General features: G+C 37.9%; 1 protein-coding gene across 11 annotated transcripts in view; it reads left to right on the plus strand.

Annotated features, from left to right (window-relative positions):
- Positions 1–18083, plus strand: part of ANKRD44 (ankyrin repeat domain 44) — a 274950-nt gene that overhangs the window by 141013 nt on the left and 115854 nt on the right. For all 11 annotated transcript variants that reach the window (XM_036236647.1, XM_036236653.1, XM_036236648.1 and 8 more), the window contains exons 3-4: positions 608–686; positions 10065–10135. In XM_036236647.1, coding sequence (XP_036092540.1) covers positions 608–686; positions 10065–10135 — 150 coding nt within the window. The remainder of the gene's footprint in view (positions 1–607; positions 687–10064; positions 10136–18083) is intronic.

Genomic DNA, 18083 nt, shown 5'->3' on the forward strand with positions numbered 1-18083 from the left:
AGGTGGTGATGCTAGTGCTGAGGACCGGCTGCAAACACAGATGAAGCTTGTCTTGCTGGCCTGCTGCTCACCTGCTGTGTGGCCCAGTTCCTAACCCAGTTCCAAGGGTTGGGGACCCCTGGTCTAGGCAACAGTTAATGGGGATAGAAAGGAGAAAATGACTGTCCTTATGTTTAATGGCCTTGTGAACCATTCTACTATGTTCTCTTAGAAGGAAAATAAATCATTGAAAGCTTTGAACGATGCTGTTAAGGTGAGTAAAAAGGTTCAAATTTGTTTTTTTAACCATTAGGTTTGAAAATAAAGGTTTGAAAATAAATTCAATTTCATCATCCAGTTCATGATATTCCATCATTGACCTGAGCTGGCCTTCCATTTGAGGAGAAGGGAGGCCAATATGACCCACAGACACAGAAACTGGCATCTTTAGTACATGTGACTCTGGGAGATGCCGAGAAAAATGTGTAGCCAGAACTCACTTGAATAGGTGTTTAGCCTTCACTCTCTCCGACAAACATTAACCTCAGAGTGAGTGACATGTCTTACTAGGTCTACAAAAGGTACTTGCAACCACCACTGACTTGTTTATCTTTGCTAATTATTTCAGGATTCTGAGAAGCGAACCCCACTTCATGTGGCTGCGTTTCTGGGAGATGCAGAGATCATTGAAATTCTGATTCTTTCAGGTAAATGCAAGCTATAAAGTCAACTGCAGATAAAATTTAAATGACTAACTTACTGGATTGACTACCACAATAAACCCAAACGAATTTCTTTCTTGTGCTCATGGAAGTATATTTGATCAGTGATTTTATCAGTAGATGAAAAACAATGCAAGAAGTTGTTCTTTTTGAAAACTGACTTTTCCAGGAAAACTTTTATATTGCTTTGAAAGTCTGATTCCTGACTGTCCAATCAGGCCCAGGATTATAGATGAATTCAGTATACTTGGATATACTCAATTCAGTATATTTGAATATCTTTTTATTTTTTCCATGGTAAAAAAAAGGAATAAGAAAACTGGTTTCTTAAAGTCTATGTGAACATACACAAATTTAAATTGTGCTGCAAAACAACGGTTCCTTTTGTTTATGGCTATATGACTGTGACTATGTGATAAAAATAAAACATAGAAGGAGAAGAAACATTAATTTCTGGTAGTGGTTACCTCTGAGGAAGCAGGTTGAGTGAGAGATATTTTCAGGGAAGCATATAAATAATTTGCTCTGTAAATGAATTATTTTATTTTTAAAAAATTTGAAGTAAATATGGCAAACACATGTTAAATCTGATTTGTGTATGCACCGGTCTTCATAATATTCTCTATGTATTTTAAATATTTCATTTGATTTAAAAATGTCAATGTTTTTATTTTCAGAAACCTGTACACTTGGTACATCTCACCAAACAGGTTTCCAAAACCAGTATGTGTTTTCTCCCTTTAGTATTTGCTAGACAAATCCCTGCAATGAATCTGAGCCTGTGCACGTGCATTAGTGTGGATTGTATGCAGACTGGCTGGCTTTCTTCCTCCTTTTTGTTTGGGAAGATTAAAATCTGGAGGAAATGCCTCTGACCACAGACTATGCCAAAGACCTATACTAAGGTTTTACCTTTGTTTGCAGTAGTATAGGGAAATTGTAGAATTCCAAAGTATGCTATGAAAAGGTGTAGGAGATGATACATGTATTTATTCAGATATGGAGAACATTGTGGAAAATAAACAAGAATTGTGCTGTAATAGACAAGGCAGATTCACATTGCCCTATTTTTGTTGTGTTCACCTTCTTGAGGTGGGTTTTCCTAGAAAACAAGTAGTCTGCCTTACAACATGTGCCCAGTGCTCCTGACAGTCATGTGGAACTTAGTTGTATTTTGTGTGCCATTTTGTATTCTCGAGAACAGGCCTTCCTCCTGACAGTTCTGAAGATATTCCCAGGCTATGTTCCAAACTATCATGTATTGTTTAGTGCTGGTACAGGCTATAACAAAGAGCCAACACACACCTGGCCAGTTGTTACATCAGTAGAAATTTGGCCCATGGAAAAGTGTAGGCAGAAATGAATGGGAGTGTAAAATAAGGAATTTTACGATATGACACCTAGTGATCCCAACTAGCTATACCCACCATCTGAATATTGTAGTAAGACATCTCGGAGTCTCAGGAATGTTCCATTCATGTTCCATTCATGAATGTGAAAATTCAAAACTTTGTCTTAGACCCCCAAATTTGCCTTTTGTTTGTTTATTTTTCCACATCTGAAAGGGAAGGTTTTAATTCTGCAGCATGGAGTTGGCCTATCTGTTATCTGGGAGTTGGTGATCGAGAGCCAGGGGAAGCCATTCCATATACCTTGGTCTGCACACCTCTTTAGTCTTAGAACTACTGAGCTGTTAACCTCTGTAGCACAAGCGATGGAATTTTTCTTCCTCCCTCTATCAAATTAGGAAGGCTTAGGGTAAGAGAGAGGATTAGGAAAGTTCTTTAGAAATTTTACTCAACTGTAGAAGCTTAAGCAAACTCTTGGAATTCACATGGCTTTAATTTTCAATTTGCATATTATAGTTCTAAAGAAATATCATTGTAAGCATGATGATTTCATCTCTGAGCTTGCATCTGGCAACTGACCTTTTAGGGATCCAACCAAACTGTTTTCCAGCTTAATAATGAATGAGGTGCTAATGATTCCCATGTTGGACAAATAATTTGGCCTTGCCAGAATAGCCCATTACAGCTGTGTTCTCTATTGTAGTATTAACTTACAGAGCATAGTGTAACTGAAACCTGCTAAATTTCTACTGACATTATCTCCTATTAGCCAGGTGGATGGAATCCTGAATGCAGCAGACGTGAGAATTTAGGCCTTGCAAATTTCCTCTTCTTATAATTGCCAGTCCAGATTCTAGTCCCCACCCCGCCCCCGCCCCCCACCGCCCCAGCTTCTGTTTGGGAACTGGCCACTGGCCTAGTCGGGCTTAAAGCAAAGAGAAAGAAAAGGGATTGCCAACTTATTTGCTCGGAGATGTATGAATTAGAGCAGTGTGAGCCAATCAGTGGATAAGTTGAGAGATGAAAGCTGAGATATAAGAAGCAGAGCACACACACAAAATGACTACAGTGACAATACCTCGTAGAGAAACTCTGGGGTGCACACGGGTTATAGAGTCGCAGGCTGAACGAAGGAAAGTGGAAGTACCCATCCTCTAACAAAGGAGTGTTTGTGGCATGTCAGTATTAATTAAAAATAATAAATTTATTAGAATGTAGGCCATCGAGCAAATTGGTACTCCTATAAAATTATTACCTGTGGTTTTTCAAAATGCGATTTCCCCTCCCAATGCAAATTGCCTCCAGAGCCATGGCAGGTCATGCTTTTGATTCTTGTATGCATAACAAATATTCACCTTTTGAGGTTGGATTTATTTTTTTTGTTTTTCTTTTTTTCCAAGAGGTGAAAGAGGGTTGATTAAATCAGGCTGTGCTGATTGTGGCCCCCAGTGTGGTATGATTATACAATGATGAGCCATTGTCTGGTGGGAATGTAAACTGGCTCCAAAGGCAAGTCCAAGAAGCGTTCTAAAATGTTCTGAGCAGTGGCCACACACATGGAATTACTGTGCACTCTTCCAAGGTCATTGCTTTGAAGGACAGTGTCCTGAGCTGTAAGAAAATTTGGTCTGTATTTTTTTAAAAAAATTAATAATAAGTTGATCTCACTGTATTATATTTTATAGGATCTTTTCTTCATATTTGTTCATTTCTACAATTAAAAGGCCAAACTTTGGATAAATCAGCCTTAAGAATCAGTTATTCTCTTTGGCCTGTGAGATTTTCCAGTTATCTTTTCCAATCCTACCTTTTTTCTTTGTTCTACATCTTCCTAGATGACAGGACTAAGAGAACAGAAATATTGCCTCTGGAAAAGATGCTTAGAGTTCCTGTTACTCCTGATCGCTATGAAAATGATATTAAGGGGTAATAAGGATAAGGTGAAAAACACACTTAATTTGTAATCAGAGTTTATGCCTGACAACTTTTAGTTGGGTCTTTGTTTCTGAAGAATCAGTATAGCCTAGCACTTTTAAAAAAATGTTTAAAACGTCCTTGGGTAAAAAGCACTTGCCTTTAAATCAGACGTTGGCAGACCCTGCATTCTTCAGTGCACAATGGCGCCTGACAGGCAGGTAAATAACATGAAGCTTCCTGTAGAAAAATCAGTGATAAATATTCAGCTCAGAGCCAAAACCATCTGATGGCTCCCTCTGACATGTAAACAAGACTCTGGGATATGTTCAGAGGAACAGGATGAGGAAGCCAGTAGCAGAGGATGAAATACTGCTCAGTCCCCATACAGATAACTCTGCTTTTGTTATAATAATTCCGTTGTTCAGGGAGAGCAGGTTTTCCTGACAGCTGCCTATTCAATCTTCTAGAGGAGGATGAGGGCGGGATGGAGGACTTAAACAGTGACCGAAAGAAGTCACTTCCTAGGTTTCTAATTATCTTTCAGTTCCTCAAGTGACTCTGAAGCTGCTCTGAAACAATGCCGGTGTTGTTTATTACACACCGGGGTGTGTTGCTTTGTGATGCTCAGTAAGCTCAGCATCATTTTTCTCCTTGAAAGAATTTTAATATTAAAAGCCACATTTGGATCTACATAAAACTGAAAGTTTTCAGAACGTATAAATAATACTAGTAATAACAATGTAATAAAAATGTCTAAATATAAGTTATAAGAACAAACAATAGAACAATAAGGGACTGCTGATTTATACTAAAATTGAAAAAAATAGAGGAATTAGGCAAAGAATATGATCACGCAGTTCTCGGAGAATGAATTATAAATGGCCAGTAAACAAACATATTAGAAGATACCTAACCTCACTATTAAACAGGAAAGCACAAAAATGAGATACCATTTTTTCCTAATCTTATTTATAATAATTTAAATGACTGATAATTTCAAGTGTTGATGAGGATGTGGGGAAACTTAGCAGTCTTCTACACTGATTGTGGGTAAATCAGCACACTTTGGAGGGTTGAGACTATCGATTAAAACTAAAAGTGCACATGACCTATGACACAGAAAGTCCATTTCTAATTATCTATTCTAGACAAATGCTTGCACATTTGCATAAGGAATCATTTTATGGAGGTTCTTAGCGGCATTGTTTGAACAGTGAAATATTGGAAATAACTGAAATATCCATCAATAGAAAGAACGCCTAAAATGTGGCATTTGTATGTTGGAATTCATTTGGCAATTAAAAAGAATGGACAATATAGGTAAATATGAAATACATATTGTTGAGTGAGACAAGGAGATTCATTATTATTAAAATATGACACAATATTTGTAAACACATACTTATGAAACAATGCAAAAGATTTTTTAAAAGTTATTGTATAATATTTTAAATATATAAAATGACTACTGTACTGACCACTCAGCTTAATTCTCTCAAGCTTCTATGGGTATACATGTCTGCATGTGAAGGCACAAAAGAGGCTGGAAGCTTGCATACCAAATTCAGAGCAGTGTTTTTCTTCAGGGAGTGAGGAGAGTGCAGTATTGGGGATGATCCTCAAGAGGACTTTACCTAAATCCATAACAATACATTTTTTCAGAGCAGAATTCATTCATGTATTACTTGTATGATCAACATACGAAGTAAAATAGGTCTGTTGCTGCTTATTGTGATAGGCAAATTTTCATAGCTCCAGTTCAAGCCAGCTCAGTTAAGGAGATGTTACTGAATCTTTCTTTTAACCAGAAAACATCTTTCAATTGGTGAGTATTAATTTAGGTCTGGGCTGAGCTTAGAATTGTGCCAATGGCAGATGCCCCCAGTCTCTATCCCTATTCCCTTACTCTCTCATGATAAATGGTTAGCAAGAAATTATATAGTGACTAATGTGTGCCGGGAAGTGTTCTCAGGGTTTTTGTGCTATATCCTTTTAGACTGTTCAATGTTTGCACAAAAAATGGGCTCATTTTTCACATACCAATAGTTTGCGAACATCTCTCCACATTATTTAGCATGCTTATAAAGCATCACAGCTATATCGTAGGCCACACATTAATTTATTTAACCTACTATCTTTTGTCTAACACCATAGTTGTTTCCAGTGTTTTACTTTTATGACAAACCTTTCATAAAACATCCTTGAAGATTAGTCTTAATATTTATAGTTATGTTTTTTAGAAACATGTAATAGAGCATTCAAATGTACTATAACACACAAAGACAGAAATAGGTTATAAGCATGTGGTAGGGGAGGAAAGGAGAGGGAAAGAGGAGAAGTGGGGGAGGGAGAAGAAAGAGAGGGAGATTGAAGATAGGATTCTGACATGCAATGGCAAAAGCAGGTAGACACAGGTCTGGGCATGTGCTACACACATGCACCGTGCATCAGTATCCAGGTGAGCTGTGGGGAGGGAGCTGCTGGGATGAGATGCTTAGATTCAAAATGTGGTAATAACAAAACGGCATTTGGAGAGACAACAACAGATTGCCTAAGATTCTAGAGCTCTGCCACTTCTGTAGTCTTTCCTTTCCTGGGCGTGCTTACCTTGCCTCTGTTCTACAGCTGGGAAAATATAGCCTGGGGGTCAGCAATAGTGATTATGGAGAGAGGAGAGCAAGAAGAAAATAGTAACAAAGAGACCAGCAAGTAACATATCGGTTAACTTGAAAATTTCACATTGGACTGTATAATCAACAGCATCTTGCTACCGTTCTCTTACTCACCTGGGGTAAGCTTTAGGAAAATCCCGGAAGATACTATATGGCTGAACCACTTTATATGGACAGGGTGAAAGTGTCATTTTTATATCAAGGGCCACTAACCAAGGACAAAAAGTGGATAATGAAAGGAACTTAATCTCCTCATTTTTATTAAGAAATGTAAAATTTTAAAGTGTATTAATTAGCTGTCTTAAAAAATTTTATTAGTTTTTATTAAATTTTTCAAACATATAGAAAAGTGGGAAAAGTAATATAATTAATACCCATCTACACCAAGCTTTATGAAATCGATGTTTCCATATTTGCATTTTATCTTTTTTTTTTTTTTAAGGAAATAAAACATTGAAAACACAGTTGCATCCCATTGGGTGTACTCATTCACCATTTTTCCCATCCTCCCTCCCTAAAGGCAGCCACTATCCAGAACTGGTATCTGGGTTTTTTTTTTTTAGCCATATTTGTTGCTTTTTATTTTATGCCTGTGCATCTATAAACAACATACAGAATTGTTTTTGTAAATTTAAAAACTTTATGTAACTGGTTTTATGCTATAGATGTTATTTTGCAACTTCATTTGTTCATGCAACATTATGTTTTTGTACATCTGTTTATTTATATATAGAACTTCAATCTGTTCATTTCTGTGACAATGCAGAATTCCATTGTACAATTATACCACAGTGTATTTATCCATTTTCCTTTTGATTAACATTTAGGATTTCAATTTCTTGCTGTTATAAACATGCTGCAGGGAACATTCTTGTATATGTGTGATTTTCTTTAGGCTATATGATTGGGATAGAATTTTTGGGTGGTAGGGCACACACATTGTCAGTTTTACTAGGTAGAACCAAATTATCTCCCAAAGGGAGTTGTACCAATTCACATTCCAACCACCTGTATTTGTCTTCCTGTTGCTCCATATTCTTACTAACTCTTGGCATTGTCACACTCTATAATTTTCACCAATTTGATGGGTGCGAAATGGTATGTTAATGTCACTTTCATTTGGCTGTCCCAATGAATTCTGAGAAGTAACTTTTCATATGTGCCTTACCATCTGGGTTCCTTTCTTTTGCATTAGCTTTTTAAGTTTATTCATATGCAACACAAAATTTACTCTGTCAGAGACTGAGAATAATAAAATATGTATTTCTGTTCCATATCATTATAACCAGTCTTTGGAACTAGGGGGAGAAAAGTGATAAAACGACAAGGCCTCTAACTTGCTTGAGTCATAGATTAAGAGGTAAATGAGACATTAGAGGGGATTTGGAAATACGAACTGCTAATATTTTTTCAGTGCTTTGCAATTTATTCAGCACCTTCATATTCATTTAATTCTCCCAACCACCCAGTGAAGGAGGTAGAGAAGTATTATTGTGTTGTTGTTGGCTCATTTTACAGATTAGTGGCTCTTGGCCACTGGGCCAGTAGATGCTGAAATCAGAACTCAACTCTGGGTCTTTCAACCATGAATCCCACTTGAATGAGGTCCTTCCAAGACCTCATTCATTTCACTTCAGAGCATTTAGCCCAGGACTTCCTGCTGCTGGGGAGGGAAGTGTCGGCTGCCTTTATTTCTTTGCGCAAACTGATTTTACTTGGTCCTTATTGATGTAAGGGGCTTGAATTGTCTCAGGTAAGCTTCCTGGATGGAGTTAGTAGAATTAGGATACAAGTCATTTTAATCTTGATAAACTTAGCAACAATTTATCAGTGGCTCTCTACCTCGACAGCATATACAATAACCTTGGCTAATGGAGAGCTTTTAAAAAATACTTATGCCTGTCCCCATCTCAAACCAATGAAATCAGAATGAGGGGAGAGGAGATATTCTCTCTCTTTGTTTTAGGGATTATTATGTTCTTGTTTTCTATAATTAATATCATTGATGGTATTTGTTCTACAGTTAAAGAGAAAAAAAAAGCATAATTTCCATTTTTAATTTTCTTTTAGTTGGTACCTTAAACTAAATTTCTAACACACCTTTGACCGTGAAAGTCTTCTGCTGTCTCTTTCTCTCTCTCTCTTTTTTAATTCAAGGTTTCTATTTTTTAGCTGTCCGCTGTCCTTAGCCTCACAAAGATTAGTCAGCCCCTGCTTCCACTTGACTCACTTTCTCAGCCTTTGTCCTGGAGGCTCCCCCTCCAAACTTCCCCTCCTCTGCCTTACTTTCTAGTTTCTTTGATTCATCCCTTACTCTTCTTCCCCATGAGCTTCCTTCCTTGTCCTAAAGCTAAAATAGTCTCATCCTATTGCATCTACAAAGATATAAAGCATATTTTCTTCTCCTTTTTTGTAGCCCTTTTATAAAACTTGCCATCTCTGACCAGAAGACTGATCAAAACCCTGAACCTCCCTAAAAAGGAAGCTCATATTAAGATTGTTATCAGTTCAGTTGTAGAGTTGGTGAGCTTGCACTTATAGAGAATTGTGAGGGTGTCATTGAGGAGGGCATATTCTACTTTCCCTGAAGCCAGAGCTTTACTCCATGATGGTGATGCGGCTCTCAGAGAGTTGAGCATGAGGCCCATCCCTGGCTGTGAGCTGGTTCTGGCTCATGTGAGCTTGTCTGCCCACCTCATAGTGTGAGGGCACCGTCAGCAACCTATGTAGCCTTCATGTTATGTCTGTTCAAAAGCTCCATGGAAGCTGGCTGCTTCCTGCCAAAATATCTGGCTAGTCCCAGAGAAATAATTGTGATTCCTAGACAACACAGATTTCTGCAAATCCCCTCAGCCCAGAGGACATCTCGTCAGAACTAACCTTTACAAGATTTGTTTGAAACCTAACTGGCTCCTAATACAACCATTTGAAGATTGCTCATCACTGACGGTTTGCTGAGAAGGGCATTGTATGCCTTGTGACATAAATATACTTAATGACTAAAAATTAAATAATATGTATGATTATATATTTATATTCATGAATATACATTATATTTAGCAACGTGTACACACACACACTCCTGAAAAGTTCTTCATTCTTCAGAACCTACATTTCTATAGTCCTGGAGAATCTCAACCTTCTTACAACTGTATCCCCTACCCAATGAGACACTGTATTTCTCATCTAGTTTTTACCCAATTCTTGTGAAATCATCAGCTCCTGATCTTGATCCTTCCACTATACTGGATGTCTCCTCCTGTTTGGTTGCTAGAAAGCAAGTGACTGATAAAAAGAAAAAAACAAAATGAAATGTGGTGATTGTACCAGGCGAATGATAGTGCAAGATACATAGCATTTGACATAACATCAGCAGAACTTTCCCTGACTGCCTTATGCCTCTAACTTGTGCTGTTTGGTTCCAGGAGCTCGTGTAAATGCCAAGGACAACATGTGGCTGACCCCACTGCACCGAGCTGTGGCCTCCAGAAGTGAAGTGAGTGATTGTCTTATTTAATTGAGCACCTCCGGTTGCTAGAAAGAGAAAAATGCTTTCTGCTGAATTAGGGATTCTCACTGGTGAGCAAAAGGCTTTTACTTCTAATGAAAGAGGGTTACTTTTCAAAATTGAACAGCTATTTATTTGAGTACCTCCTGCATGCCAGGTATGATGTTGGGTGGGGGAGTGACTAGGGTAGCCAAAATGGGCAGCATGACCCTTGAGTTCAGCAAGTTCTCAGTCCATAGGGGGAGGCAAACAGGTAAGCAGATCATAACTGAACTGATCTGCTTACCTGTTACAGTATCATAACTGAATTGAAGGAGGGAGCAAATGACTGCTGTATAGAAGAAATCTTCCAGGAAGAGATTTCAGTTCAGCCAGTTCTTAGATTATGAGCAGGGACTTACCAGACCAGGTGAAGGAGGGAGAGCTGAGGCAGAAGGATAAATGTTCTAGAGGACAAGAGGCATGGAAGTGAGCGAATGGTGGGTTCGGTTGGATGTAGCTGGAACATGGGCTGTAGTGGAAGCTAAGTCTGATAGGAGTGGCTGGGTCAAAGGCAGAGGGCTCGGTGTCCTCTGAGCAGTGGGGAGTGGTCACAGCAGAGATAAGTGTGAACCTGACAGGATTCGGAACCTTGTAAGGTGAGGTGGAAGAGAAGCCAGTGGGTGAATGGTGATGCAGTTAACTGAGAAGGCAGAGGCAGAGGAGCAGGGTGCCAGGATGCTGATCAGTTCTGTTTGAACACGCCATGGATGACAAACGTGTCACTGGAATGTAAGCTCCATGAGAGCAGGGATCTGTGTTATGTTCCCTGATGTGTATTCCAAGCCTGACACATTGTAGGTGCTTGAGAAAGAATTTATTTTGAAACCTGGAAATTTGGGTGAAGATGGCTAATCAATTCCTATCATTTATACAGGTCTAGAGCTGAGAAACAGACAGGATGGGAGGGGTGGCAGGGAACCCTGGAGAATGTGAGCCTGGAAACCTGGGCCAACCTCAGAGGCACTAGGCATCGGGTTACTAGTCTTTGTAGCTGATTTTACTAAATGAAGCTGCTTCTCTCCTACTGGAGAAGGCGATGTTCTCCAGGTACACCTAGAAGTAAGAGGTGTTGCTGAGAATGCATACACTAACGTTGCAGGTGTTTTCCCAAGTGATTGGTACCTTCGTTAGCTCAACTGGCTGCAAAGGCTTCAATCTTTAAAACGTCCATTTTCCATCAACCACCGACCTTCTTTACATATCTTTAGTGTGTTTGGATTCAGTCCACCCACTGATGGATCAACCTTTATATCTGAGAAAGGCATTTGTTGCTTTTCTAAGGAATCAGCTCCCTCTGCAGGTTTGCTGGGGGGAAAAAAATCCCTTGTAGATAGATGTCTCTTGCCAGGAAGGAATTAAAACACAAACAGGCCCTGAGTTGGAAATAATCAGGATCATCTATAAGCTCATGAAAGAGGATGTCTTCATATTAACACCTGTCACAGCAAGTTGAAAAGTTTCTTAAGAAAATTGTAGTGTCTATAACCATTGTTAGAACTCGCCAAGGACTTCTTAAGACCAAAGCGCTTCGCTCTGCTGTGAAAGTCCTTAATTCAGATATCACATATGAAATTTTTTGAATTCTATTCTGTTGCCATTACTGTTTCTCTGTGCCTCCCCTAAATAATAGCTGGGAAAGGGAAGCTGGCCTGAAGGAGAAAGAACGGAGAAAATTTGGACCGGGATTGTGGAATTTGGCTGTTAGCATTTGCTAAAGGGGATATGTGTGTTCAGCAAGAGAGCTGGCACATCTGTCTGTTGCCTGGATTGGCGAACACTGAGATTACTTACATGAATATGTATTAACCAACCCTTTCTTCACTGAAAGGCTTAAAAACTCTATATTGTCTTCAAAGCCCCTTTGCTTCTGGAATGTAGATAAATCGATCTCTCAGGGTTCAGTGTGCAATCAGGGAAGCGGAACCACCATGAGAGATGTAGAATAAGATATTTATTATAGAAATTAGATCTTGCATAATTGTGTGAGCTGCTGAAGAAGTTTAATTTAGGCTGTCACCTCAGTTTCTGTGCGGTCCCAAAATCTCTGTAGGCCAGCAGGGTCTGCATTTGATAATATAAGCTAGATGTGAAATGGGGGAGAACAGGGACAAATTGGAACCCCTATCTGTCTCTAAAACTGCCTCAACATCACGGGCATGGGTGGCTTCACCTCTGAGCTCACATACACCTGGCCCCAAAATGGGAGAAACTGAAGGAGATATGGCAGGATCTGAAGAAGCATCAACCTAGTTCTACCCTGCACCAACATGGTGATCCAGCTGGTCAGTAACACCATGTTTAAGCTATAACATTAACTGGCAGCCAACACACCAGTCAGGTAGTGGTTTTATGTATGGAAAAATACAGGGAGAGAATTCTGGGAAATGTAGTTCAACTTGGCTAATTTGACACACTATAAAACTGCTATTGATATTGTTATTCTATTTTAATTAAAAAGATCTAGATAGTAAGTTACTTGAAAAGAGTACTATATCTACTGTTTGTCATTGTATTTCTAGCATATGGCCTGCTCAGTAAACAATTGTTTTTTGAGTGTTTCATTAAAGACTGGGGTCTCAACTGGGATTCCTGGGAAAGAAACAGCCAAACAGATAGTTGGAGCCAAACAGCATTATTTCCTATTGATTCTCTAAGGGATTCATATCATACTCTTTCTCTAACTACTTCCATGGCTGTGTAGAAAAGAAGATAGTCAAGAAGATAGTCTCCTACCAGAATATTAGGGAAACATATTTTGTAATTATAGATAACATAGATGAACAAGATTTGAGGCTGCCAGGAAGAATTTTCTGAAATGTCACTATGAATTTTGTATCATTTTCTCTGATGAGCTTACTCTTGTTGCCCCCCGCCCCCCCCCCCCCCGCCTCCCCCCTTAGAAAAGAGCAGCTGCAGGGGAAAGGAATTAAATGCATACAAACCTGGACCGTTTAACACATGTTTATTGAAGCCCGGTTGGTGGAAAGCACTGTTAAGTGTACTCTAGAGGCCTCAAGGGGATACAAAGTGAGGCTTCTAGGACAGAGTGTTTAGGGCAGACAACCAGGCACACAGCTGACTAGGGCCTACGTAGGCCAAATGCAGCTGGCCTTTCACAGATTGCTTTTCTTCTATAATGAACTAACAGTAGCACCGAAGGAGAATTGCTGGGCTTTTCTCTTCCCTGGTCTTTCCTATATTTTCATTAGGAAAGGTAAAAATGGTTGTATCCCAGATTTGGGGTAGAACTGAGGATGTTGTATCCAAATATATATTGCCATGATGAACATTTATTGAACACATGCTGCGTGCTAGGCGTTATGCCAAGCACTTTTTGTGCATTATTCAGTTTTAACCTCTGAGCCAGTCTTTGAGATTGGTAGTTATTAATCCTAATGTAGGAAACATAATTTCACAGAAGTTCAGTAATGAGACTAAGATATTGCAGCAAATAAATGAAGGCGAGTGTAACTAGGGAAACTGCTCTCTTAACCACTGTGCTCTATGCTTCCCTCAAATCCCATGAGCACCCTCATGGATACCGTTCCAGCCAATAAAATGGGTCTATTCTGTGTCTATGCAGACAAAAGTCTCAGCAGGAATAAAGATGTTGCCCAGAGTTGAGCAGTATAAGTATTTTATTTTTATCTTAAATTTTAAAAACACATGTTTTCCTCTTTCCTCTAAAAAAATTGTCATTTTTGTGGGCTAAATTCTAGAAGACAGGAAAATTGGAAACATTATAGGGAAGACTAGAATCTTTTTGCTTTCCTTAAATTATCATTATGGTTATAAAAAGATGAGCACATAGAGAACATAGATCGTACCTGGCATGGGAAGGAAGTAAGCATTTTATAACCTGCTAGTTAGAATGTAGGTGAGCACTACTAAGATTTAGTGAGTATTTAAGTCATCTGGGTGCTTGTTAAAAGTACCAGTTCTAGAACCTCACCTTTAGTGAATCTGATGAAGCCTATTGTTGGGCCCAGAAATCTGCATTTTGAAAAGAAGATTCTGATGCATGTGGTCTACATTTCCTGCTAAGAGACTTGAGATTGAAGATTGAGAACACTTTAATTTCTGGCTTTCTCACTGTTCAAAGCCAGAGCTTCTTGCATAGTTTCCTTTAAATTCTTTCATATCCCCAAATCTTAGTGAACCCCCTTTGTACTACTAGTTCTTAGATAATTGTACTCTAATAGTAGTTATAATAATTAAGGGTGAGTTTAGTTTAGTAATGGGTACTTTTAGAGAAATAATCTGATTAATTGAACAAAGTAGTTGGGCACCAATTTACACAATTCTTACAGAATATGAAGTTGCTATAAGGAATAGAGGACAAAAGCCTCAATGATTTTGGTAATAGAGTAAATGCCTACAGGATTTGAGTGCGGCCTCAGGGGCATCAGCCCGCGGTAAATGCCTGTTAATACTTGCACATTATTACTTAGAGAGTTTGCTAATGATTATACTAATATATTTATTCTACCCAAATTTATTGAATATACATTATGTACAAGGCATCTGCCAGGCTTTGTAGAGAGCACAGAAACTTGTATTAGACTCAGACCCCGGTCTAAAGCAACTCATGGTTTATAAAATTTGACATTGCTTATGCCTGCAAGAGTTCTGTAGTCATAAACAATTACTTTTCCATGAGTAATTTATGACCACTTAAATGTAATGCACAGAGAGTGAAAAAACAAAATTAAGGGTGACAGTTTTTAGGACACATGCTTCCTATTCTCATCTCTTCCATGTGCCACAGTGTATGTTTCTACTTCTTATTACAGGGCTGGAGTGGCCTTTGTAAAAAGAGAAAGTTATAAAAAGTAGAAATAAAGTGACTGCAAATGCTATCTCCAATTCCTTCGCCTGTGACATCCCATGACAGTTCTTCCCTGGCTGTTTTTTCTGTGTCTTGTATGGGACAGCTTACTACGGAGTGGAATCCAACAAGGCATAGTGTTAACATTGAATGTTAACTGGCTGATACCGCCATTCAGAAGAAATGCTGAAATCCTCACACATGCTTTTTTTAATTTAATTAAAAAAGAAATAAAGCCTTTGAAGGAGCACTACTCACAGTGTGGCATGAGGACTGGTCCAGGCCTGTAGGCTTTTGTCTTACTCACCATAAGAGCAAACATTCAGAAACTTTTAGAGCAATTTGATAGAGTAGTTTGATGACTCTTAAATTGAATAATAAAATAGAGTTAGTAATTTGTGTTTATCTTTTTTTCATTTTACTCTACTAATTACTTTTTTATTGTATTTTATAAGAGTATTGGCTCATGATGGATTTGGAATGATAATAATTTATTTAAAGCTAGTCCTTTATCACAGATAGTTTGAGAAGTACTGTTTAAGTAACTTTTCTTGATGCAGAAAGTGTTCAACTTCTCTTACCCAATGCTGGTTTCTTTTTTACCTTGTAAATTTCTGTCAGAGCAAACTCCTATTAACTTTTGAGCCAATGTAATAAAGGAAAAGAGAGACTTCTTTTGATTACAAAAATTACTAATTCCCTCAATAGCCATAAAATTACTCTCTCTTAAAACCCAGTTAAAGTGCTTCCAAGATGAAAATTTTTGAAAATGGTAGTTCTAAAAAAGAAAGTTATCGTCTTTTTAAATCAAAGCTTTGTTTTTGCTAAAGTATTATATTAAATTTCTGGTAAGTGTCTTAAGCCAGATTGGCAGGCTTAAATTTCAAAGTTTAAATATGTGAATAACTAAGGAGAATTAACATTTAAAAGTATTTATGTCAGGATGATTAGCTGGTACGGCCCACTGAGTTAGCTCTGGCCTAGTAGAAAATTCATGCACCGACAGATCATTGCCCTAGACTTCAGTCAACTTGCCTATCAAGTGAAGCTGCCTATCAAATGAAGGGATCAGACTACTTCTAATATCCTATGTGTCCGTGAATTTAATTTTGTAATCGTTTTAGACTACTTGTATTTTCATTTTAAAAAGTTAATCCTTACACATAATATAAAAACTCCTCCTTTGTATACTAAGCATTTCTTGATACAGTCCTTCATGTCAAGTAAGAGAAAAACTAGATGATTCATTACATATGCAAATATAGAAATAAAAATGAACAATGGCGAAGTTAGAACATTTCATTAAAGCAGAGACATTACATTTATGGTTATCCCAGGCATCCTTCAGCCGTAAATGTGAGTGTTGGTATGAAAGACAAATGTGGTGAAGTTGGCACTCACATAGGAATTTCCTGATGTCCACACGAAATGAGATTTATCAGAAACGCTATCTACTTCGTTTTTTCTTCATCTGACCATTGAAATTGAACTTTTTCCCTTTCTGATTTTTAGATTAACACAGATGTTGGTCAGGGGCACCTTGCTTTCTAAACAGATATCATGGGCTAGAAACCACATGCTACATATTGCAAAATCCAATATTCCCAATGATTCCAAAAAAATTCCTGGAGATTTAAGTTTTTGGTTATCTGGCTCCAAAAGCCTACTCCTACTGCATCCATTTGGTTTATGTGTCAGCTTTCCCCTCTTCCCTCTTGGCCTGCTGACTCTGTTCACATATATACCTCTGCTCTGGGGTGTAGCGCCCATGTTCTCTCTCCTCTTTCTCCACCCTCGCCTTTCCTTCCTTCCAAGCTCCAAATCTTCTCACTGCATTATACAGAGTAAAGCAGCTCTGTACATCCCCCTCCTGTATTCACTGTAGATCCACCACTGCATAGCAAAGGCCGAACCCAGGGGCTTCTGACTCTTTTAATAGGACTTGCCCTTCTTAGATGACTATTTGGACTTAAAGCAATATTTTTTCATACTGGTAAATAACAAAATTTTAACTAGATTTGATAATTTGCAGTATGTGGTAATTTAAACAAGGAGCTAGATGAGGGGGTCTGCAAACTTCTTCCATTATGGGCCCGGTGGTAAATGTTTTAAGCTTTGATAGCTGCATATGGTCTCTGTCACAAATACTCAACTCTGCCATTGTAATTGGAAACCAGCCATAGAGAATGTGTAAATGAATGAGGTTGTGTTGCAGTAAAACTTTATTTTCAGAAACAGACCAAAATTATCTGATTAAAATATTTTTAGAAGTGCTGCCTATTTAAGAATACAGGCTTTTTTTTTTTCACCCCACAAACTCTAAAAGTGCTTATTTATATAGAGCTATAATTGGCATGTAAATATATTTTTTCTTTGCTTAACCTGTTGCTTTGTGTAAAATGCAAATCATTTCTAAATATTCATTTAAAAGTAGGGCCTCTCTAAAGTTATATCTCTAGTATGAGTACCCTAAAGGTAATCACATTTTGTTACCTTTAAAAAACAAATTTCTAATGATTTCATTGGTCTTATCTCCAAATAGTATAAATTTGTTAAATTTTCCTGTATATTTTTTTGTTTTATTAGTCTATCCTGAATTTACATATTGTTTAATGCAAAGCAGGAATCTGTACTATAAAATAATACACAAGACAATGTGGTATTAAAGTGACAGTATGCATTGCCATTTTGCTGTGAATGTATTAAAAAGATACTACACCATTTTTTACAGTACTGCTTTGAGATGGTGATCGCCAACCTTTTTGGCCATATATCTGCAACACTTTTTCAGCATGCATCTTCAAAATATGCATCTCATTTATTTAAAAATTATATATAGGAACACTATAATTAACTAATATTTCAAGGCACAATATACTTAGGGTGAGACTTTTCATTTATCACAGTCTTTAATAACCAAGGTAGATAATAGACTTCTGATGATATTCTTTCTTTTTTTGGCCAAGCTCTTGTCAGATCTGATTAAATTTGTCATTACTTTTTACCTTGTAGCATAGATGATGGAAAGCTTTTACTAGGAGTAGAAGTATCAGCTCTGTGACTTCC

The sequence above is a fragment of the Rousettus aegyptiacus genome, unplaced genomic scaffold, assembly GCF_014176215.1.
Source record: "Rousettus aegyptiacus isolate mRouAeg1 unplaced genomic scaffold, mRouAeg1.p scaffold_m13_p_2, whole genome shotgun sequence".
Lineage (NCBI taxonomy): Eukaryota > Metazoa > Chordata > Mammalia > Chiroptera > Pteropodidae > Rousettus > Rousettus aegyptiacus.